Genomic DNA, 24,728 nt, shown 5'->3' on the forward strand with positions numbered 1-24,728 from the left:
TTGAGAACTAGAATTCTTCTTTATTTGAAGTGTAAAGTAATAGTTCTGCTGTACAGTTCTTGTTCCGTTATTCAGAAATGGTAGAAATATGTAGACAGGCCTTGTTGGTACCTCCTTAAAGTACAAGTATAGGCAAAACTTTTTTTCATTTTGGATAGAGCAAGGAAGGGTTTTAACCCCTGTCAGATTTTTTGCCATCTGTGCCCCATTGCAGAGATTTCCCTTCACTTCCTGTCCCATTGCCAAACAGGAAGTGAGGGAACTCCTCGGGGCCCCATTGGAAGATTTCCCCTCTATTACTTTTCTGGGGACAACCCAAAATTTGGGATTTTCTTTTGCTTTCAATGATAATGGTAAACAGGACAAATTGAGAGGGTGAATCTCCTTAACGGGGACACAGACAGCAATAAAAAACTAAAAGGTGTTCTACTCTGACTGTCATGGTAATGCTTTGATTTCCATACTTCCCAAGTCACTGGCCCAGAGCTAGAACAGAACTCTAACTTTTCTCTGATTTTCGTTCCCTATATGCTTGTTCGAGGTCTTAAAGTATATAAAAAAAAAAAACAAACCCAGCAAACCTGTTTTTTCCTCGAAGAATGGGTGCAGGAACCACCCCCTTCTGAGTCACCCCTTGTCTCCGACCCTACCTTCCTCTGAGCACCATTCCTTGGTTTCACCTCCCAGTATCACCTCTTTTAGAGAATGCAGAGCCAAGTATCATTTTGTGGTACTAGGTAAGTTGTATGAAATTTGTTAATAACAAGAAAAGTAAAGAAAATAGATCTCCAACAGCCAGGAGCAATAGACCCCCCCCAGCAACAATAAGTTTGCCCAGAAACAATAGATGTACCAACAACAAAATACCACCTCGGCAACAACAACAGATCTCCTATCAGCCAGCAACAATAGACTCTCCAGCAGCCAGTGTCAATAGACTCTCCAGCAGCCAGCGTCTATAGACCCCCCTCAAAAGTAGATCCCAACAGCAACAATAGATCCCTGCCAGCAACAGTAGATCCCCACCAGCAACAATATAGATCCCTGCCAGCAACAGTAGATCCCCACCAGCAACAATATAGATCCCCGCCAGCAACAGTAGACCCCCGCCAGCAACAACAGATTCCCTATAGAAAAATAGATCCCCTGCAACCTGAATTAACTTACCTTCCAACACACCCCTGCACTCCTTGCTATTGCATACATTCAGTGCTGGAGGTGCCAAAACCACGTTTCCCCACCTTCCCGTTGAAAAAAAGCCCTGGGTGCCACTATATAAAATGGTCCTTTACATCAAACTAAAGGGAGGCAAGGAAATGAGAAAGATGATTGGTCATGGCCAGCAGCGATGCTTGTGTTCCTACATTCGTGAACCCCATCTCCCATTAATAGAGCCTTATGTTTTCTGTATGGAACAGTAAGGCCTCATACACACTGGACATTTTTAACGTGGCTGTTAGGGGCATCTGGCATTCTTTAAACACTCCTGCATGTTAGCCTAGGTGTCCATGCACAAATAGAGGTTTAGAAGAGTTTAGAAGAGGCAGGAAAAAAAAAACTCCACAGGCAGCGCATCCATGAGCAGAGGCGTTTTGGAAATGCCTAAATGCGTTACACGCGTTTACAAGCGTCAAACTTTTTTTCTGCCAAAATGCTGCTTTGTGGAGGAAAGGCCTAACAGCAGAGATAACAGAAGCAGGTGAGAAAATAAAATGCCCAGTGTGCATGAGGCCTTCAAATAGACATAAATACGTTTTGAACTCCATGACTGATGTTATTTTTCTAAAGATTTTCACCAGAAACTATGTTTTTATAATTCATCATAAGCAACATATGAAAGATCCAGCCCTTTCACCTGAAAATGGCTTTCATTAATTCAGGGACTTCAATTAGCATATGAAATATACTTTCAAGGACCCGTGAAAGCACTGGCTGGCTTATAGTAAACCAAGGGATGCATACAGGTTAAAACAGCTTGTTTTCTGTTTGATACCTCGCATATGCTTTTGCTATGTTTATCAAAGCAATGCATTCAATACTTTCACATTTTGAACCAACATATCAAACATGATATAGGGAATATCAAGAAATGGTAATTGTGTCTAAGCAACACCCTGAAAATTCTACCTTTCGTCTTGAATTCTTACATTTTTTCCTATGCCAGGGCACTCCTACCTCGGCACAGGACATAGCTTGTGGCTCATAGCTGTAATCTGTAACGTGTGATTACAAAAATTCACAATTCACAAAATTCTGTGAGGTTTCTAGCATCCTGCTCACTGTTCTCCTTGCTGGAAAGGAAGCTGTACCTGAGGACCTACAGTGGAAGGATAACTCTGCTTCTGCTTCATTCTGCAGATCTGGGATATCTGTACCTCCTGCTGCTTCTTAATGATTATCCAACCAGTCATCTGTAGGCAATGAGGAAGCAAAGCCCTGCCTCTTCCAAGATGGCCTTACACAAAGACAGTACAGAACAAGGCACGATTATTCAGTAAAAGGGAAGGATCAGCTGTAGGAAGCCTATACTCTTGATTAGCTTTGCCCTCTGCTAACCTTTTGACCACAGCTTCCACAGTTTGGCATGCCCATGTCACACCAATGTGCTTCACAAATCAATAGCAACATTAGTGTTTTTTTACGTTATGGTAATAAAAACACTGACATGATAGCAGATTATTGTCTTGGCAGTAACAGTCGATTCACTATTTTGGACCATGACCATATACGCACAGGTCTGATCAGATTGCTATTTTAACTCTTCCTTGAATAGTAACCAAAGCAGACAAATTGTATTAAGAAACCCCCTCATTAAGATCCAATGTCACTGCCAAGCAGTATTTCAAATATGCAGAACACATGGAGAGAACAATGGAGTGCAAGACACAAGTCTAATGGAGAATATGAACATCTTTACAAGTCACAGTGAGGTCAGAAAGTCAGTTGAGATTACTGCTTAAAAGAAAAAAAAAAAAAAAAAAAAAAAAATATATATATATATATATATATATATATATATATATATATATATATATATGCAGTTTTTAGGAACATATTCAAATTAAAACATATTTGGGCCATAGTCCATTAATTAATCAGTGTAAAAATGCCGAAAACCTAACCCTCCTGATTTCAGATCCTACAGCCCCTCTCTGTCATATACAGAGCTGTATCAGGCTTGGATAAACTAAGCTAGGAAAGGGTTTTAACCTCTGTCAGATTTTTTTTCACTAAGGGAGGGTTATAACCCCTGTCAGATTTTCTTTTCACTATCTGTGGTACATTTGGGAGATTTCCCTTCAATTCCTGTCCCACAGCCAAACAGGAAGTCAGAGCAAATCCCTGCAAATTAAAGGGAATCCCTTGGGGACCCCCAGAACTAGTGTCCCCATTGGAAGATTTCCCCTCTATTACTTTTCCGGGGACGACCCAAAATGTGTGGTTTTCTTTTACGTTCACTTTCAATGATAGTGGAAACCAGGACTAATAGAGAGGTTTAATCTCCCTAACAGGGACACAGACAGCAATAAAAACTGACAAGTGTTCTAATCCCTCTCCACTCTCTCCAAAACGAAAAAAAAAAAGGTTTGCCTTTAGTTATAATTGAGCTTGCTCTCAGCCTCTTCCAAATTCCATTTTTTTTAACGCTGTGATCTGATTTCCTATTAGAGGGTGCCTACATTTGTTTGTAGAAATGTATCCACTCTCTCTTGCTAATTCCCAAGATGGATGGTGGGATTTGCTGTGTGCATAAAACAGTGCAAATGACCATAAGTAATGTGCACTGCTTGTCTTAAACAAACAGAAGTGAGAGGGAAAAGGAGAGGTCCAGGAGCTCACGGAGGACGTTACATGAAAAACGATTTCATGAAAAATAGTTTACAATGCCACTGAGAAGTGGATGTGTATGGGTAATTTTTTGGAGAAAGGATATTGGATTGTAAGCTCTCAGGAATAGGACACTCTTTTATTAATTTTATTGTTAACTGTACTGCTTCCCTTTATAATGTAATGCACAAACTGTTGGTGCTTTATAAATCCTGTATAATAGTAATAGTAATACTTTATAGTGTCACTTTAACTGTAAGTGGTTGCTTGAAGATCACAGGCTTGTAGAACAAACTGAAAGAATGTAGAAATGACCCAACCCATGCCGCTATTGGGAAAGTATCATCAAAAGCAATAATCCTCTGAAATATCCAGGTTGTTGTTTAGTTGTCATCAGGTCCGGTACTAGACTATTTTGCACCCTAGACAAGACCAGCTATGAGCGTTACCTATGCAAACACAGTGTGACTAGGAATGATAGCTTCTCCAAACAGTCATCTACCCATCAAGGCATTTTGAGATTTGCATAACTCATTCCAAAAGCCAGAACAATGCTTACATCAGGGCTGAAGGCTCAGCTAGATCTCCACGATTAATTGTTAAAGAATAGAGATCGCGATTCTACCCCCTCACGATCTTAACACAGCATTTTCCCAATTCAGTGCAGAGAGTTCTCTGCTTACATCTGACAGCTATCAAAAAGAAAAACAGGCAGTCTGCCAAGTTTATCACAACATCTCATAGGCGGAGATAAAGAGAAACACTAACACTTGGTTCTTTTTAAATTTAGATCAAAGGAATGAACTTTGGTCTGTAAATGAGGGCAGTTTAACCACTTAGTCTTTAAGAGGGTTATTTACTAAAGGAAAATCCACTTTGCATTGAAAGTGCACTTGGAAGTGCAGTCGCTGTGGATCCGAGGGGGACATGCAAGGAAAATAAAAAACAGCATTTTAGCTTCCACGTGATTGGATAATAAAATCAGCGGAGCTTCCCCTCATTTCAGATGTACTCCTTAGATTTCAAGCGACTGCACTTTCAAGTGCACTTGCAGTGCAAAGTAGATTTGCCTTTTTCTGACATTAGTTGCTTACAAGTTAAAATCAGTATTTTTTGCTAGAAAATTACTTAGAACCCCAAACATTATTATTATTTTTTTTAGCAGAGGCCCTAGAGAATAAAATGGTGGTTGTTGCAATATTTCATGTCATACTGTATTTACGCAGTGGTCTTTCAAACACAATTTTTTGGAGAAAAAATACATTTAATGAATTATTTAAAAAAAAGAAATAGTAAAGTTAGCCCAATTTTTCAGTATAATGTGAAAGATGATGTTACGCCACGAGACTCATGAGAGAATCGTGATCTTTATTTTAGGCAAAAAAATCGTGATTCTCATTTTGTCCAGAATCGTGCAGCTCCAGGCTCAACATAATGTTTCGGATTTCATCCAAAGTCCCAGTCCTGCCAGGCAAAAGTACTAACCTCATAGTGACCATTACCTGTCATATATATATATATACACACACACACACACACACACATATACACACACACACACCCCTTGTCATTGAATGCAATTAACAACATAGCTCTTGCATGACCCCCCCCAAAGAAGTGATGTAGTGACGTAAGGAGTGTAGGCATCACATAGAAGTGTGTAGGAGGAACAGAGACACCTTTGGACAGCATCATTGTTAAATCTAGGGGGAGAAGTGTTAGATGTACTAGCAGATTAAGATACACTAACAAATTGATACCAATCTCGAGCTCACACTGCAGTTACAGCAGTTTTTTTCATTTTGGAATAAAGGTTTTACATAAATGAATAAAAGCTGATCATTGTAAGCATCCCTGTCAGTATTAAATGGTTTGTCTCAACACTGCTAGGTCTGCAGGACAGCTTGTTCGATTGAAAAACAACAGACTTACTGGCTGGTTCATCAGATGAAAAAAGAAAGAAAGCCTAAAAAAAAAAATAAAACAAATGTAGCCATCACATGAACTGATAAGCAGCAATATAATAAATGTTTGTTTTTTGGGTTTAATATTGCTTTAAAACATGGCTGTATTAATGCAAGCATCGTCCTGCTTTTTGAAGAAAAAAAATGCTTCAATATGCAATAAACAGACTGAAAGACAGTTCATCCTCCTGGAGAGTATAAAAAAAAAAAAAAAAAAAACATACAGATGGGTGTCAAAAATAGCCAAGTGTCAGATTTGCTGGAGTATTTCTCTGTTGGCACGTGTTCCTAGTCACAGCTGTTAATGTATTCTCTGTTTCCAAGTGCAAGCCTTGCTGGCACTCGCTGCAAACATTTGAAAACACTAGTGCTCGCTTCTACTTTTAGAGGAAGGCAGTAATAATTTAAGCTTGTTTAACAGGGAATGTGGTAAAAATACCGATGACAGATTCAATTGGATTTTTTTTATATTAATATCACAGGTTATTATTGTGCTGCTGATTTATTTTTATTCAAGTATGTTGCTACTGTTTTCTACAAAAAAATAACAAAATAAAAAAAAAAAACACACAGCTACTGTTCAGGAGGAGTAAATATAAAAATATAATTCCTGTTATCCATCCATACATCATAAAATCACCCTCCAGCCAGGATCAAAAATGAAATATATGCAATTATTTTAATCTTTTGTAAGCTTTAGTATTACTAAACCCAGGACCCTGCATTCACTATATCTGGTCTCCCACAGTGCACAGAACATGGAAATGCGATTATTTTAGTAAATATAAACTGCTAAATACCTTTTCTCATAAGCAGTATATAGCAGTCTTGTGACTTCTATCAGTGTCTGCTTAAAGCTTGTAGGAGGGGTTTTCATTCTCCTCTGACTGTGCTATGAGACTGCATAACCCCTGAGCCTCTGTTTGGACAGCGCTGATCACATGCACCCTCCCGAGAAAAAAAAAGAAACTTGGCAAAACACCAAACCGAGCATGTGCAGAGTGCCCCCATGCTCTGTACTACCAGGAGATAGATTGGGTACAGTAAAAGGGGAGGATCAGAGAAGACAGGATCAAGCAGCCTTTTTACACAATGTGCTGGATAAACATTAGGTTTCACAGTGAGTATAACAAGCATGCTTTACTACATATACAGACTGATTTCTACTGTTGTGGGTTTAGTAGCATTTTAACATGGGAATGCAGGGCTTTTTTTCCTCAGAGAATAGGTGCAGGAACCCCCCCTCCCTTTCTGAGTCACCCCCTTGTCTCCGCTCCCTACCCACCTCTGAGCACCATTCCTTGGTTCCACCCCCTACCCACCTCTGAGCACCATTCCTTGGTTCCACCCCCTACCCACCTCTGAGCACCGTTCCTTGGTTCCACCCCCTACCCACCTCTGAGCACCGTTCCTTGGTTCCACCCCCTACCCACCTCTGAGCACCGTTCCTTGGTTCCACCCCCTACCCACCTCTGAGCACAATTCCTTGGTTCCACCCCCTACCCACCTCTGAGCACAATTCCTTGGTTCCACCCCCTACCCACCTCTGAGCACCATTCCTTGGTTCCACCCCCTACCCACCTCTGAGCACAATTCCTTGGTTCCACCCCCTACCCACCTCTGAGCACCATTCCTTGGTTCCACCCCCTACCCACCTCTGAGCACCGTTCCTTGGTTCCACCCCCTACCCACCTCTGAGCACCGTTCCTTGGTTCCACCCCCTACCCACCTCTGAGCACAATTCCTTGGTTCCACCCCCTACCCACCTCTGAGCACAATTCCTTGGTTCCACCCCCTACCCACCTCTGAGCACCGTTCCTTGGTTCCACCCCCTACCCACCTCTGAGCACAATTCCTTGGTTCCACCCCCTACCCACCTCTGAGCACCATTCCTTGGTTCCACCCCCTACCCACCTCCTAGCAGCGCCTCTTTTAGAGAATGCAGAGCCAAGTATCATTTTGTGGTGCTAAGTAATTTGTATGGAATTTGTTAAATAACAAGAAAAATAAAGAAAATAGCCCCCCCAGTAGCAATGGACTCCCACAACAAATTACCACCTCAGCAGCAACAACAGATCTCCCAGCAGCCAGCAACAATAGACTTTATCCCCTCAACAGTAGATCTCTTCCAGCAACAACTGCCCCCCCCCCCCCCCCCGCAGCAACAATAGATCCCCTCCAGCAACAAAAGATTCTCCCGCAGCCGGCATTAGACCCTCCAACACACCCCAGCACTCCTTGCCATTGCATACATTCAGCACTGGAGGAGCCAGAAATGCGTTCCCGCTGAAAAAAAGCCAGGTGTAAATGTAATGCCTAGATGTAATGTAGCTTTTATTAAAATAATGCCTCCCTGCCATGAAGGTCCTTGTTCAGGCACTTTCTGTTTTTAGGGTGACAACACTCTGTCCCTTTCTCCTAATTCTGCTTCTGCGTTTTCACTCTGTCACACAGGCTTCCAGTGGAGATTACAAATGACCATTTCAACACACATTATATCCCCCGTTGTCACCAGGATTCTGGCCCTCAGTGAGGTCATGCAGCCATATTGCTGCATGCATACAAACAGGAAAGGGGTGCAAACAGGTGGCAGGAGATCTACAACACTGAAGTTGAAAACAAATATTTCATTTTAAAGTAAAAAATGGTTTATGATACATATGGCTTTAGCAAACTAGAGATCATTCAGTAAGGGTTTACAACTACTTTAAAATTGGCATGTACACAGGCAGCGGGGTTTGTGCTCAGCGGTCCAGGTTTTTACCCCACCAATTGGAAAAATATTCAATATTAGGATATTTCTTACAGCCACCAATCAGATCCATACCTACTGGTGTCTGCAATCACAGAGAGAAGTACAGATCACAGGCTTCAGGAAGTACACACCCAGTGTCACTGTGAAAAGCTGTGTGCATTCAGGGCTGGCAAAGGGTAACAGAGCCAAAATATGAAAAAAAAACAAATAATGTTCTGATATTAACACCTTTGCTGAGCCTCCTAGATTCCAGAGTAGCTCACTGATTGCTTTCACGTTTTGTGTGGAATTGATCTCTCCTTGTACCGCCTAATGTGAAAGTTCCTTATATATCATGAATGAAAATCATAACTACAAGGCCACGGAATCCAGCGTTGTCCTCTTTGCATAAGAAGCTCTTCTGGCACATCTCTCCATTGTCTTATCATCTACATTCCTCCATCATCCAGAGCTGGCTGTTTCTTCTAGCCAGCCCCCATGCACACATACGCAGACAAAGATCTAACTCCGTCATTCAGTTTACACGTTGCCATGAGGATCAGACTATTGCAGTGTTATGGGCCTTCTAGGAACACGGCACCCTGGGAGGTGTGACATGGATATTGTTTAGAAGGCTAAGGGTGACTTATGTCCCCGGTAGCTAGACACAATCACTGTAAATGAGAGGACACAGAACTGCCCAATAAAAAAGGGATTTACATTTGCTGAAAAAAAAAATATAAAAAATAAAAAATACTCAGTAACAGACAAGAGAAAGTTTAATTTCTGCCTAAAGGTCTGCTTCAAAGGGAAGGAAGGGAAGAAAGTCAAATGCCAAGCACCAGTGCTGTCAAATGGAAGAAAGGGAAGAAAGTCAAATGCCAGGTACCAGTGCTGTCACATGGTAGGAATGGATGAAAGTCAAACGCCGGGCACCAGTGCTGTCACATGGAAGGAAGGGAAGAAAGTCAAATGCCAAGAACCAGTGCTGTCATATGGAGGAAAGGGAAGAAAGTCAAATGCCAAGCAGCAGTGCTGTCACATGGAAGGAAGGGAAGAAAATCAAATGCCAAGTACCAGTACCATCACATGGAAGGAAGAGAAGACAGTCAAATGCCAAGCACCAGTGCTGTCACATGGAAGAAAATCAAATGCCAAGTACCATCACATGGAAGGGAGAGAAGAAAGTCAAAATACCAAGCACCAGTGCTGTCACATGGAAGAAAGGGACGAAAGTCAAATGCCAAGTTCCAGTGCCTTTACATTGGAGTAAGGGAAGAAAATCAAATGCCAAGCGCCAGTGCTGTTACATGGAGGTAAAGGAAGAAAGTCAAATACCAAGCACCAGTGCTGTCACATAGAAGGAAAGAAAGTCATATGCTCCCCCATTGAACACTACCAAATCCACGGCAGCACCAACAAAACAAAAGTGCAAAAATCCCCATTTACCAAAAGTGTGTGTGTGTGTGTGTGTGTGTGTGTGTGTGTGTGTGTGTGTGTGTGTGTGTGTGTGTGTGTGTGTGTAAAAAATAGTAACCTCACGGGGAAACAGATGTGAACAAAGCCATGTCATTTGATTTACAACCTTCTATGTAAGAATGTTATGAAATATACGCATTTAAAAAAAAAAAAAAAACATAAAAAACAAACAATCTCTCCAAATACAAAACAAGGAAAGATAATAACAACAAAGGAATGAAAGGCTCAGATGAGCTCCAAGGTGTTTGGAAAGTCTTGCCTCATTAATATGCATATATAATTAAAGAATTGGCCAGGCATCCCTCAGAAATCAATTGAGTTTTTTTTTTTTACCTTGTCACTCTGGCGGCACTGCAATATAAGCACACACGCTAGCGGCCCAGGACTGTGACCACATATCAACCCTAAGAAAAAAGACATTCTTCAAACAACTGCCAATACCTTCACACAAATGTGGCCACAGCAAGCTGGCAGCCAGATAGTGTTTCAAAACACCATCTGTGCTGTGCACAGGCTCTCCAACCAAAAAAGCAGCATGTCCTGCCGAAATCAGACAACATCCAGGAATGCAAGGAGACAGCACAGAACACTCCCTGTCTCTAGCTGTACCGTATGCCCACTAGCATCCAAAGTGTTACACGGCCTTCCCTGTCCCCTGACACTTCCACCCCAGCCATGCTCTTTCCATTGGCCCTCTCCAGCTAACCCAGATGTGTTTTTACTGGCTCTGCATCTTAAATTGGGGAACCGACCCTCATCCAACATTAATATTTTCTTCTGCATATTTGACTTGGAGGAAAATAAAAAAAAGTCACAGTTCCAACCACAGTATATACTACATAACTACTTCTGCAGACATTTTTACATCTCATTCGGCCATAATAAAAGGCACTTTAAATACAAATTACAGCCCAGCTGAGATATGAACAAGGACTTTAATCAGCATTAATCATCAAAGACCACTAACAAGCTAAACGGATACAGACCCATAACAGACAAACCACGTTACTTCTATTTTCATATTAAACATTTTACACAAGATAGAGCATTCATCAAACCAACACCTACATACAAACACCCCATCTCTCATCTGTAATCCCTTCATCCAGGAAACAAACCCTAAATCATCCTCACTTATCTGTAAAATCGTCAAACAGACAGACGTCATCCCCAAACAAGCTACATGGAGGAGAAGATAAAAGTAAGAAAAGCAAGCAGCAGAAAACCGGCCTTTATTCTGAAATCATACTTCATATGTTTGTAGCAAAGGAATTCAAAGTATTAAACATTGCAACCAAATATTACAATAACATTGTTTATATTATAAAGCCAATATCTCTGTACACATTATAAAGCCAATATCTCTATACACATGTCTGCTAGCTTCATAGGTTTTCATTTTTTATATACATTGTCTATGAAATACATTCAAAAGGCTTAATGCATTTACCAAAATAGTGTTTATAAGTATAATTTTTTTTTATATTAGCTTTTGCATTTGCATATTATTTGATTCTCTGATATATTAATGCATATGTTAATATATACATATGATATATATTTGAGACACATATACATATATATATACACACACACACACACACACATATATATCTGTCTGTCTTTCTCGCTTCTTCTCTCATTTTAAATATATATGAACATAGGTTTACTATATAGAATGCTTTTGTCTTTCCACCAGCAGTTGGGAAGCAATGCAATAAAAGAGACTTACAAGATGTGAGAATATATATTTGCAAACACATTAGGATCTTCATTTTATTTATAGTGTCATTACCCTGGTAGCTGGCAGGGTACTGAAATATTGCAAAGGAAGTCCACATTATATTTGTATCTATCTATCTATCTATCTATCTATCTATATATATATATATATATATATATATATATATATTTACACATACATTTTAATCTCCTTCCCCTAGTAGATGGCAATAAAGGACATTCACTAGGCATGCTGCATACGCACATATATTAGGGTCTTAGGATCTACATTTTATTAGTGTATATATATATATATATATATATATATATATATATATACACACACATACGGTATATAATGCTGTCTTTCCTCCAGTAGTTGTCAGGATGATGCTAATGAAGGGCTCTCACCAGGTAGGTTGCACATGCACACATATACTGTCTATTTTTATCTATATTCTGTTGGTATAATATTATATATCCCTGGCTTGGTGCGGTCATGATCCCTCGACTAGTTGTCAGGATGATGGTAATAAATGACACTCATTAGGAATGTTACACACACACATATATGTTAGAATCTACATTCTAATTAGTACCTAATTGTGGTATTATTATATACGATTCTCTCTCTCTATATATATACTCTTTATATCCCTGGCATGGTGCTGCCCTGATCCTTGTAGTAGTTATCAGGATGATAGCAATAAAGGACACACACACATTCATGCATATATGGAATATTTACATTCTATTGGTAAAGTATACTGTAGTATTAATATAGGAGTATATATATATATATATATATATATATATATATATATATATATATATATATATACACACACACACACACACACTCTGTATATCCTGTATATCCCTGGGACAGTGATGTGATGACCCCTGTAGCAGCTGTCAGGGTGGTGGTAATAAAGGACACTCACCAGGAATGTTGCGCACACACGTATATAATAATACTAAAAGCATGTAGAGTCTAATATATAAATCTCTTTGTATATTGTATATATATTCTCTATATCCCTGCCACTGTGCTGTGCTGAGCCTTGTAGTAGTTGTCAGGATGGTGGTAATAAAGGACACACACATTCATGCAATCTACATTCTTCTAGTACATTATTATAGTATTATATAGGAGTCTCTCTCTCTCTATTCTGTATATCCCTGGCTAGGTGCTGTGCTGAGCCTTGTAGTAGTTGTCAGGTTGGTGGTAATAAAGGACACACATGCATGCAAATCTAAATTCTATTGGTATATTATACTATAGTATTATTATCGGTCTCTCTCTTTCTGTGTGAATATATATATATAGTATATACCTGGCACGGTGTTGAGCCTTGTAGTAGTCAGGATGGTGGTAATAGCGGATACACATTCATGCAAATCGACATTCTTTTAGTACATTATGATAGTATAATATTTCTCTCTTTCTATATATATAGTGTATATCGGTGGCACGGCGCTGAGCCCTGTAGTGGTTGGTAATGAAGGGGACTCACCGGGCATGTTGCAGGGACAGGGCAGTCAGCTGTGCCTCCCCCGGTTCTAGCAGAGTGTCCCGGTCGGGTGGCAGTGCGGGGCTCCCCCAGCCATGCGGAGCTGTGCGGTAGGTGACAGGCGGAGAGTCCGGTAGGTGGGTCGGAGATGTGCGGATGCCGGTAGAGCGGTAGGTGGGTCGGAGATGTGAACGATGACAGCAGCACATGTGTCTCTGCAGGCAGAACAATGACAGGCGTGCGGTGTGCAGGCATGGAGTATGTCTGTGTATGTCTATGTGTAGGGGGGATGGGGGATGGGGGGGTGCAGCCTCCGCTCACCTGGCTCCCTCCCGTCCCTGGTGATGAAGATGCTCTTTGTCTGGCTGTAGGAGGTCCCCCCCCCCCATGTCCCTATTCAGTGTGCTGCTCTTTGATGGTCCCTGAAGTGTGTGTGAAGAGCCGGTCTGGGGGCCCCCCTGTGGGCTCCACGCATTGACAGGCTCCAAACATTGGCAGCGCCCCCCCCCCCAATCTGAGCCATGTGCAGTACTGATCCATAGGACAGGAAACAAAGTATCTCCTGCCAGGACACAACAATCAGCACGCTCCCAGTGTTTATCCTGAGAAGCACTCTCCTCTAATCAGCTCTAATGGACACCATGATACACAAAGTGCCTTTTGTTCGGGCGGAGGACGATTTCCCTCCCAGCGGTGTCTCCTCAGTCCTTTGTATGCGATCCTTACCTCTCCGGAGAACACAACTCCCGGCAACGTGTCCGCCGGGGCCGGGACTCTTCATGGAGGAGCCGCTCCGTCCACTCCTGACCCCAGCTGGCCGAGCCCCCGCGGGGCAGACGCCGCACACACAGCGCGTACAATCCGCGGCTCCTATGTACCTGTCCAGTGTCCGCTACAGTCCGGGGGAGGTCACGTGATATTCCACAGCCCCCGGGGGGCCCCTGTGCATCATTCCAGCTCTTCCTCCTCTCAATGGTCGCTCCGTGCCTTGTGAAGTGAATTGTCGGGCTGCTGAGCTGTGTTATCTGATGTCACCCAGACACTTGTATACCGCCGGCTAATGATATCTATGGGTTTACACAGCGTCCCCTCCTCCTCCGTCTACTGAGAGCACAGCTCCGGATAATGGGCTGCACACAGCAGGCAGCTACAACGCAGCACAAGGTGTCTGCTCACTGACAGCTGCATGGAGGATGCACACAAAGCATGCAGAAGACCCAGCCACCCTCTGCAAGGTGTCACTGCTTCCCCCTCTAACCCTCTGAAGGTATCACTGCTCCCCACAAACCCTCTGCAAGGTGTCACTGCTCTCCACCAACCCCCTGCAAGGTGTCACTGCTCCCCACCATCCCTCTGCAAGGTGTCACTGCTCCCCACCATTCCTCTGCAAGGTGTCACTGCTCCCCCACCATCCCTCTGCAAGGTGTCACTGCTCCCCACCATCCCTCTGCAAGGTGTCACTGCTCCCCACCATTCCTCTGCAAGGTGTCACTGCTCCCCACCATCCTCTGCAAGGTGTCAACTGCTCCCCACCTTTCCTCTGCAAGGTGTCACTGCTCCCACCAACCCTCTGCCAAGGTGTCACTGCTCCCCCACCATTCCTCTGCAAGGTGTCACTGCTCCCCACCATCACTCTGCAAGGGTCTCACTGCTCCCCACCATCCTCTGCAAGGTGTCACTGCTCCCCCACCATTCCCTCTGCAAGTGTCACTGCCTCCCCACCATCCCTCTGCAAGGTGTCACTGCTCCCCCCAACCCTCTGCAAGGTGTCACTGCCCCCCCCCCAACCCTCTGCAAGGTGTCACTGCTCCCCACCATCCCTCTGCAAGGTGTCACTGCTCCCCACCAACCCTCTGCAAGGTGACACTGCTCCCCCACAACCCTCTGCAAGGTGTCACTGCTCCCCACCAACCCTCTGCAAGGTGTCACTGCTCCCCACCAACCCTCTGCAAGGTGTCACTGCTTCCCCCCCACCGTCTGCAAGGTGTCACTGCTTCCCCCCACAAACCCTCTGCAAGGTGTCACTGCTCCCCCCAACCCTCTGCAAGGTGTCACTGCTCCCCCCAACCCTCTGCAAGGTGTCACTTGCCTCCCCCCTCCCCACCCTCTGCAAGGTGTCACTGCTTCCCCCCAACCCTCTGCAAGGTGTTACTGCTCCCACCATCCCTCTGCAAGGTGTCACTGCTTCCCCCCCCCCAACCCTCTTGCAAGGTGTCACTGCTCTCCACCAACCCCCTGCAAGGTGTCACTGCTTTCCTACCAACCCTCTGCAAGGTGTCACTGCTTCCCCCCCCACAAACCCTCTGCAAGGTGTCACTGTCTCCCCCCTCCCCACCCTCTGCAAGGTGTCACTGCTTCCCCCCAACCCTCTGCAAGGTGTCACTGCTCCCCACCATCCCTCTGCAAGGTGTCACTGCTCCCCACCATCCCTCTGCAAGGTGTCACTGCTCCCCACCATCCCTCTGCAAGGTGTCACTGCTCCCCACCATCCCTCTGCAAGGTGTCACTGCTCCCCACCATCCCTCTGCAAGGTGTCACTGCTCCCCACCATCCCTCTGCAAGGTGTCACTGCTCCCCCCAACCCGCTGCAAGGTGTCACTGCTCTCCACCAACCCCCTGCAAGGTGTCACTGCTCTCCACCAACCCTCTGCAAGGTGTCACTGCTCTCCACCAACCCCCTGCAAGGTGTCATTGCTCTCCACCAACCCTCTGCAAGGTGTCACTGCTTCCCAACCCCAACCCTCTGCAAGGTGTCACTGCTTCCCCCCAACCCTCTGCAAGGTGTCACTGCCCCCCACCATTCCTCTGCAAGGTGTCATTGCTCTCGACCAACCCTCTGCAAGGTGTCACTGCTCCCCCCAACCCTCTGTAAGGTGTCACTGCTCCCCACCAACCCTCTGCAAGGTGTCACTGCTCCCCACTATCCCTCTGCAAGGTGTCAATGCTCACCTCCAACCCTCTGCAAGGTGTCACTGCTCCGTAACATCCATCTGCAAGGTGTCACTGCTCTCCACCCCCCCAACCCTCTGCAAGGTGTCACTGCTCTCCACCCCCCCAACCCTCTGCAAGGTGTCACTGCTTCCCCCAACCCTCTGCAAGGTGTCACTGCTTCCCCCCAACCCTCTGCAAGGTGTCACTGCTCCCCCCCAACCCTCTTGCAAGGTGTCACTGCTTCCCCCCAACCCTCTGCAAGGTGTCACTGCTTCCCCCCAACCCTCTGCAAGGTGTCACTGCTCCCCACCAACCCTCTGCAAGGTGTCACTGCCCCCCCCCCCCAACCCTCTGCAAGGTGTCACTGCTCCCCACCATCCCTCTGCAAGGTGTCACTGCTCCCCACCATCCCTCTGCAAGGTGTCACTGCTCCCCACCATCCCTCTGCAAGGTGTCACTGCTCCCCCCCAACCCTCTGCAAGGTGTCACTGCTCCCCCCAACCCGCTGCAAGGTGTCACTGCTCTCCACCAACCCCCTGCAAGGTGTCACTGCTCTCCACCAACCCTCTGCAAGGTGTCACTGCTTCCCCCCCACAAACCCTCTGCAAGGTGTCACTGCTCCCCACAAACCCTCTGCAAGGTGTCACTGCTCCCCCCAACCCTCTACAAGGTGTCACTGCTCTCCACCCCCCAACCCTCTGCAAGGTGTCACTGCTCCCCCCAACCCTCTGCAAGGTGTCACTGCTCCCCACAAACCCTCTGCAAGGTGTCACTTCTTCCCCCAACCCTCTGCAAGGTGTCACTGCTCCCCACAAACCCTCTGCAAGGTGTCACTGCTCCCCCCAACCCTCTGCAAGGTGTCACTGCTCCCCACAAACCCTCTGCAAGGTGTCACTGCTCCCCCCAACCCTCTGCAAGGTGTCACTGCTCCCCACAAACCCTCTGCAAGGTGTCACTGCTTCCCCCAACCCTCTGCAAGGTGTCACTGCTCCCCACCAACCCTCTGCAAGGTGTCACTGCTTCCCCCAACCCTCTGCAAGGTGTCACTGCTCCCCACCAACCCTCTGCAAGGTGTCACTGCTCTCCACCATCCCTCTGCAAGGTGTCACTGCTCCCCCCAACCCTCTGCAAGGTGTCATTGCTGTCCACCAACCCTCTGCAAGGTGTCACTGCTTCCCACCCCCAACCCTCTGCAAGGTGTCACTGCTTCCCCCCAACCCTCTGCAAGGTGTCACTGCCCCCCACCATTCCTCTGCAAGGTGTCATTGCTCTCGACCAACCCTCTGCAAGGTGTCACTGCTCCCCCCAACCCTCTGTAAGGTGTCACTGCTCCCCACCAACCCTCTGCAAGGTGTCACTGCTCCCCACTATCCCTCTGCAAGGTGTCAATGCTCACCTCCAACCCTCTGCAAGGTGTCACTGCTCCCTAACATCCATCTGCAAGGTGTCACTGCTCTCCACCCCCCCAACCCTCTGCAAGGTGTCACTGCTCTCCACCCCCCCAACCCTCTGCAAGGTGTCACTGCTTCCCCCAACCCTCTGCAAGGTGTCACTGCTTCCACCCCCACGCCTCTGCAAGGTGTCACTGCTCCCCAACATCCATCTGCAAGGTGTCACTGCTCCCCAACATCCCTCTGCAAGGTGTCACTGCTCTCCACCCCTACCCCCAACCCTCTGCAAGGTGTCACTGCTCCATTAGTTTGCATGTGGGGATGCATGCAGGGCGCTGGACTCATACTTTTTTTTTCCAAGCCACATGATTAGAGCCTGAGGCTTTATCTGGCTTGAAAAAGGTTGGGCTCGGAGCGCAGTGCTCACCCACCTGTGACACTAGCGAATAAATATTCACTATTGTCTTCCGGTCTTCTCCTCCCAGGCAATCAGGACAGGAGGCAGATTGTGCCGTGGAGGGGTGAGTGCGGGGGACAGCGCCGTGGAGGGGTGAGTGCGGGGGGACCACGCCATGGAGGGGTGAGTGCGGGGGGACCGCGCCACGGAGGGGTGAGTGCGGGGGGACCTCACCATGGAGGGGTGAGTGCGGGGGGACCTCACCATGGAGGGGTGAGTGCGGACCTGGGGGGGGTTTGTTTGCCGCACCCCCAAAAAGTTTAGCACCACTGGTTAGCAGTGATGTCGCTCTCAATACTTCTGTCAGCCTTGTAACAGAAAGAACTGGCACAGGGCGCCCCCATCCCTGCAATAAATGATTACACTCAGGACAGCCGTCTTTCTTGCGCACCCCTTGTCACAGCCCTGCCAACAAACATTCAGCAGCCATGTTGCAGGGCGTTTGCAGCACTTCCTCCTTCACCTAAACGTGTCGCCCACTGATCCCCACATTTTGGGTTGTTTTTGCTGCAGGCGCAAAGCATTACAACAGCGGCGTGTAAACTCCCCTGTCCGCTGCCTATTGCAGCTCAAGGGGGGGCAGATAGGGAGTGGAAAAAACTGAGCTCAAAAGCGTATTCTTGCCACCCCCTAACCAGGTCTAAATTCAAATGTTACTAAAAGAGCAGGACCCTCTGATTTCTCTTGTTGGCGCTATATAAATCCTGTATAATAATAATAATAAACCCAGGACCCTGCATTCACTATATCTGGTCTCCCACAGTACACAGAACATGGAAATGCAATTATTTTAGTAAATATAAACTGCTAAATACCTTTTCTCATCAGCAGTATATAGCAGTTTTGTGACTTCTATCAGTGTCTGGTTAAAGCTTTACATGCTCCCAAGAAAAAAATAAATAAAAAATTCTCTAGCAATACACACCAAACTGAGCATGTGCAGAGTGCCTCCAAGGCTCTGTACTATCAGCAGATAGATTGGGGACAGTAGAAGGGGAGGATCAGAGAGGACAGGATCAACCAGCCTTTCTACACAATGCAGAGGATTAATCCCTTAGGTTCCACAGTGAGTATAACAAGCATGCTTTACTGCATATACAGACTAATTTTACTGTTGTTGTTTTAGTAACACTTTAACATGTAAATATAATGCTTAGATGTAATGTAGCTTTTATTAAAATAATATCTCCTGCCACCAAGATCTTTGTTCAGGCACTTCCTGTTTATGGGTGACAACACTCTGTCCCTTTCTCCTAATTGTACTCCTGCGTTGTCACTCTGTCACACAGGCTTCCAGTGGAGATAACAAGTGACCATTTCAAGACAGGATCAAACAGCCTTTTTACACACAGAGGATTAACCCCTTAGATTCCACAGTGAGTATGAGCCTGGGTTCACACATATGTGATGCGGGAACCAGCACGATTCCAGCGCTGGTTCCCGCACTGCATTTCCCTTGCAGGGAGTTCACACTGCCCTCTGAGAACCACTGCGGGTGTCAATACAATGACACCCCCAGATTCGATTGCAGATCGCAGTGCGAACTGTGAATTCGCACAGGAATCAGATCGCATGGGTGTGAACACACATAAGAGTCCTTTCACACTGGGGCGGTTTGCAGGCGCTATTGTGCTAATAATAGAGCCTGCAAACCGACCCGAAATAGCCGCTGCTTTAATTCCAGTGTGAAAGCCCCGAGGGCTTGCACACTGGAGCGATGCGCTGGCAGGACGGTAAAAAAAGTCCTGCCAGCAGCATCTTCGGAGCAGCGAAGGAGCGGAGTGTATACGCCTCTGCAGTGGTTTTAACCCTTTCTCGGCCGCTAGCAGGGGGGTAAAACCGCCCCGCTAGCGGCCGCATACCGACGGTAAAGCGCTGCTTACAATAGCGGCGCTTTACCGCCGACAACGCCCCCGCCCCAGTGTGAAAGGGCTCTATGTGGACAAACCTAAACAATCTATTCAATTTGCATTAAATCAGGCAGGCCTTTTCACTGCATAGTTGGTGTATCTAAAGAAGATTGTACAATCTGATTAAATAGTGTATGGTCAGCTTACCAAGATCCGATTTCTCACATGTGTGAGGATGCAGCTGCACATAAATGTCCTATGTACACGAAGGTCATCCATACAGAATGAATGAAAATGGAGGCCAACAACGCTGATGGGAATTGTCATTCATATACAGCAATACATTGTTGCCGCCCCCCCAAACCCCCACAAGAATAATGCTGACCATACACTATACAAAAAATCATTCAAACTCGTTTTTCGAATAACAAACACTTGTCCGTAAGAGCAAACGATAGTGCCATCATGTAATGACCGAATTTTGATAGATAAATAGTTCAATGGACATAAATGAATCAGTTTGTTGTTCGTTTTGTCACATATGTCCATTGCCAACAGTTCAATTTTTAACGAGCAAGAAACACATTAACCTTTCAATTTATCGTTCGTTCGGCAGAATTTTCCAACCTGTTTCTTCAATTTTTCGGCTCTGAAAAGTTAAAAACAATGTTCTATTTGTGCCCATTAACTGGGCGAAAATTCCAACGAATGGTCCAAATGAGAGATTTTCGAACAATTTTTCGGCTAGTGCATGGTCAATATTGGGGTGCGATGTGCGATCTGGCAGCGTGAAATGGCAAATATGATGTACAGTGCATATAAAAGTATAAAAAAATAATAAGCTGAACACTTGTTCAATGTAAACCAAAAGGTAGATTTTACTTACTTTAATTTAAGCAGGTCCTAAGTCTAAGAGGATTGCACAAAGATTGTACGGGCAGATTGTAAAGTGTGTAGTGCAGTTTAGTAATGGCAGGCAACATCTGCTCACTATTGGGTCACTCTCAAACCGCTACTGCTCTGTATACTGCTGCCTAACACTAGTCATCCGGTCAGCTGACGAGGCAGAGCCGCTCCAGACTCTGGAAGGATCGCGACAATATTGTTGGGATCCACCCAGCTGCCAGATTGACAGTTGGCTCCACCTCTCAGCACACAGCTGGAGTCAGCTACACCCGCCCTCCCCCAGCCCGAAGAGGGGCAAAGCTGAAAGCGGTGATTGATAGTCACCACTCTCCACAGACTGAGAGCAGAGCGATCAGCGGTTACACAATCGTCAATGTTAGCTATAGGATAGAGGCATGTATGGAAGGGTGATTTTTTTTTTTTTGTTTGTTTTTTTATAACCTGTTGCTGTAAGCTGAACTCGCACAATTTCATTCCCACATGTCAGTCCCGATTTCGGGGGCGATTTCAGAGACCTCTGTGCGGGTTTCTGCACAGATGTCAATGAAAAAAATCACACCCCGAAATCACCAAAAGTAGTACAGAAACTACTTTTGGGAATCGGTGCGGCGCCAAAAATGCGGCGTTGCACTGATTTGGACAGTGCCATTGCCGCTGATTTGGCATTTGATTTGACATGTCAAATTGCATGCCAAATCACATCATGGCCTGCTTATGGCCTAATTCCTTATGCTTGATTCCCGAAGCTAGACAGTTTCTTTTAAGAGTCCGAAGATATTTAAAAATGACAGTCACATGCCCACATTAATGATCCTTACCCTTGTGTTAGGCACCATTCACACTTCACATAGCAGAACGCGTGTTCTCTCTCTCATTTTTTTTTGCACATTTTTTGCCCATTCAAGTAAGCTTCTTTGGCATGTTTGTCCATTCAAGTAAATGGGCAGCCCTATGTGCAAAAAAAAAAAAACGCACCAAACAAGCTTGTGTGCCAAATTTGAACACCGAGTCAGAGTTTTTGCTGTGCATTTTGTGTTCATCACACATAGGGCAGCCCATTCAAGTGAGCTTCTTTGGTGCGTTTGCCCATTCAAGCGAATGGGCTGCCATATGTGTGAGAAATGCACCAAAGAAGTTTGAATGCCAAATTTTGGCAACGCGCGTTTTGTCACATGACAAATGCCGCAAAATTGCAAATTTGGGGTGCCATTAGAAAATAAAGACACCGCAAGCACGTGATGCGTTTTGCAGCATTTCTGAAAATGAAAAACAATCCTTTGTGCATTTTCAGAGCAACTAAATGCATACCTCCCAACATTTTGAGATGTGAATGAGGGAGACCTATTAGCAAAAGTATGTAGGCATAGGACACGCCCCCTGCCATGCTCCCTTAAAAGGAGAATTATACAAAAAAAAAAAAAAAAGAGTTAAACCCACAAATGCTTATATTTTAACCACTACTATTCTGTACTACTATATTGCCTTTTAAAATGTACAAATGCAGCAATTTAGAAATTGGATGAAATGTTTAGCACTGGGAAAAGCTTATTGAAAGATAAAAAGTGCATTTTATATACAATTATATAGATTAGACCAAAATGAGAAACAAATGGGGAGGAGAGAGGGACTTTATTCCAAATAAGGGACAGTCTCTTCAAATCAGGAACAGTTGGGAGATCTGCAAATGTAAACGCAGCCTTAAGACGCTGTGAATTGAGCCTTGTGCTGGATTCTTAACACAGGCTACATTAGCTGGTAAAGATTTCAAGTTTCCAGATATTGATAAAAAAAAAATAAAAAAATAATAATAATAATTATGTGTTAAGAGCGTTGGGCAAAAGGTATAATTCTAACCGTGTAAAAGGAGCTACAACCAGTTAAAACCCTAAAAAGCAGATACAGATAAAGATAAAAAAAATAAAAAAATGGATGAACAAAAAATAAAAAATAAATTGCACGGTGCCCTGACTTAAAATTCAGCTCCCATGTGCTGTGCGATTATACATCCTTTCCTTGCGAAAAAAAGCCTTTTAAACTCGTTATCTGACTAGCATAATTGCCACTTTAAATTGATCCATGTCAACAGAAGCAGGATCCCTGGGGATTGTCACCTTGAAGCTGGTTGTAGAAAAGGGTTGACAGGATACCGGAGCATCTGAATATCCTTCAGTCTTTTCCCCTGTCTAGAAGCCAGCTGCAAGCTCACTTTTCCTCATTATTTAATAGTTGCAGATTTCAGCGTCGTTGGCAGCTCTCCCTGAATACATATTTCTTTAGATGTGCGCTTTTTTTTTTTAATACAGCTAAAATAACATTTTGCATCATTAAAAAAAAAAAAAAAAATTAATATACAAGTCCAAATAGGCAAAGCATTAAGACACCAAATAACAGAGCTGGGTGGAAGATTAGCAGTTCAGATAGAACACAGTGCAGGACATAGCAGGCTTAGTAAATGTGTAAAGGGGCAGGTACCAAGAGACTAGTTGATACACATCTTAAGAGCTTTCTAATGAACACATTTACTAGAGCCAAGTGCTACGCTGATACAAATAGGCGTCCTGGACTGGACAGATCTGTAAACCGAACTTACCAACATGGTTTAAGATGCTATAAAAATGCATCTGGAAGCCAGAGACGCCAACGCTGACCAGGAATAAACCGAGATATGGTGTGTCTGCTGAGGCTCTCTCTAAGTTCCCCCCTACTTATAAGCTCCTCTGTGGTGATGCATAGAGAATTCATGACTTCACACAGTGGGTATTAAGTGAGTGCATTCAAAAGAAGCTGACACCTGACTGATCCTAATTGAAAGCAATACACCCGACCAAAAACACCCCTTTCCCATCTGCTCTGGCCTGCCACCAGCTATTATCTTCAAGAGAAATAATAGTTTTAGATATTCTAACCTAGCAAATAAAAGGCGATCTTCTATGCAGGGCTGCATTAACAGAGAGAAAGAAAAAAACCAGGGCCAGAAAGGGTTCAAATGGCGACTTTTACTCCTTGTTGGCTTTAACAAAGCTGAAAGAAGCCTTTTTTTATTCCTGCCTTTCTATGTGCAAGACTTGATAAACTGAAAGAGTAGGCGGAACTCAATGATCGGCCAAGTAGCATTGATGAATGGTCAATAGACCGTCTTCTTAGGGTGGGCGCTGAGAGTCGGAGACAAACCAGCTTGGATGGGCGGATTTGCTGGTGTCCACATTCTGCTCCAGTTTTCCTCTCAGACCAGTGGCTACCAATTGTGGCTGGCACATTAGAAAGCAATCTCTTTGGGGAACGTAGAAGTATGTGCAATTGCAGGTCTTTCAAATTCAAATTTGTCTAAGGTTCTCTTTCAGCCTCTCAAATTTTCCACCTAGCTGGAGGCTATTAGTGTTTTCCTAAAGTATCCCACTGATAGGGCAAACCCACCTAATGGGGGGGGGAGCGATATGGGTGGGTAGAGCTGTGTTGGATGCCCTAACTTCACACCAGTAAAAGCAATCAATTCACACGCCTTAAAACATTCATTATTATCATTGCTATGGTGCAGGGATGAATGGTTTGTGCTCTAGCTAGTGGTTTTTGTAATGAAGATGTACAATATTTAGATAAATTAATTAAAAGAACCAATTTTTTTAAAAAATAGGCCAAAAAAATAAATAACACTCAACCAAAAAGGTGGTAAGTGCACCCAAAACTGATTATATTTTGGATGCTCTCCTGGACAGTGGTAGGGACATTTCTCCAGAGAGATCATACCTCTATACACCCAACTTGGCTAAAACAATGGTCAACCATTGACCAACAAACCAAGGTATTTTCAACCAGACATAAGCTGTTGCTCCGAATAACACGTAGTAACACACATGTATGTAACAAGTAGGAATGGGCTCGGGTGTGTTCAAAACCCCACGTGCCCAATCCCACCAGGAAACGGGCACTGCACACGACTAATCGCAAAATATCT

The 24,728-nt window shown here is 44.7% G+C and overlaps 1 protein-coding gene across 5 annotated transcripts in view; it reads right to left on the reverse strand.

Moving 5' to 3' along the window:
- The window catches only part of RUNX1T1 (RUNX1 partner transcriptional co-repressor 1), a 216,015-nt gene that overhangs the window by 126,864 nt on the left and 64,423 nt on the right, over positions 1-24,728 (reverse strand). Inside the window, exon 1 of one of the 5 annotated variants that reach the window (XM_073631946.1) lies at positions 14,120-14,469. The exons of 2 other annotated variants lie outside the window; for them this stretch is intronic. Coding sequence is in view for 2 of the 3 variants with exons in the window: in XM_073631943.1 (XP_073488044.1) it covers positions 13,968-14,022 (55 nt within the window). In the remaining variant the exon portion in view is untranslated. 2 more of the 5 variants (XM_073631943.1, XM_073631945.1) reach the window with 2 other exon arrangements.

This window comes from Aquarana catesbeiana, linkage group LG05 (genome assembly GCF_042186555.1).
Source record: "Aquarana catesbeiana isolate 2022-GZ linkage group LG05, ASM4218655v1, whole genome shotgun sequence".
Taxonomy (NCBI): Eukaryota; Metazoa; Chordata; class Amphibia; order Anura; family Ranidae; genus Aquarana; species Aquarana catesbeiana.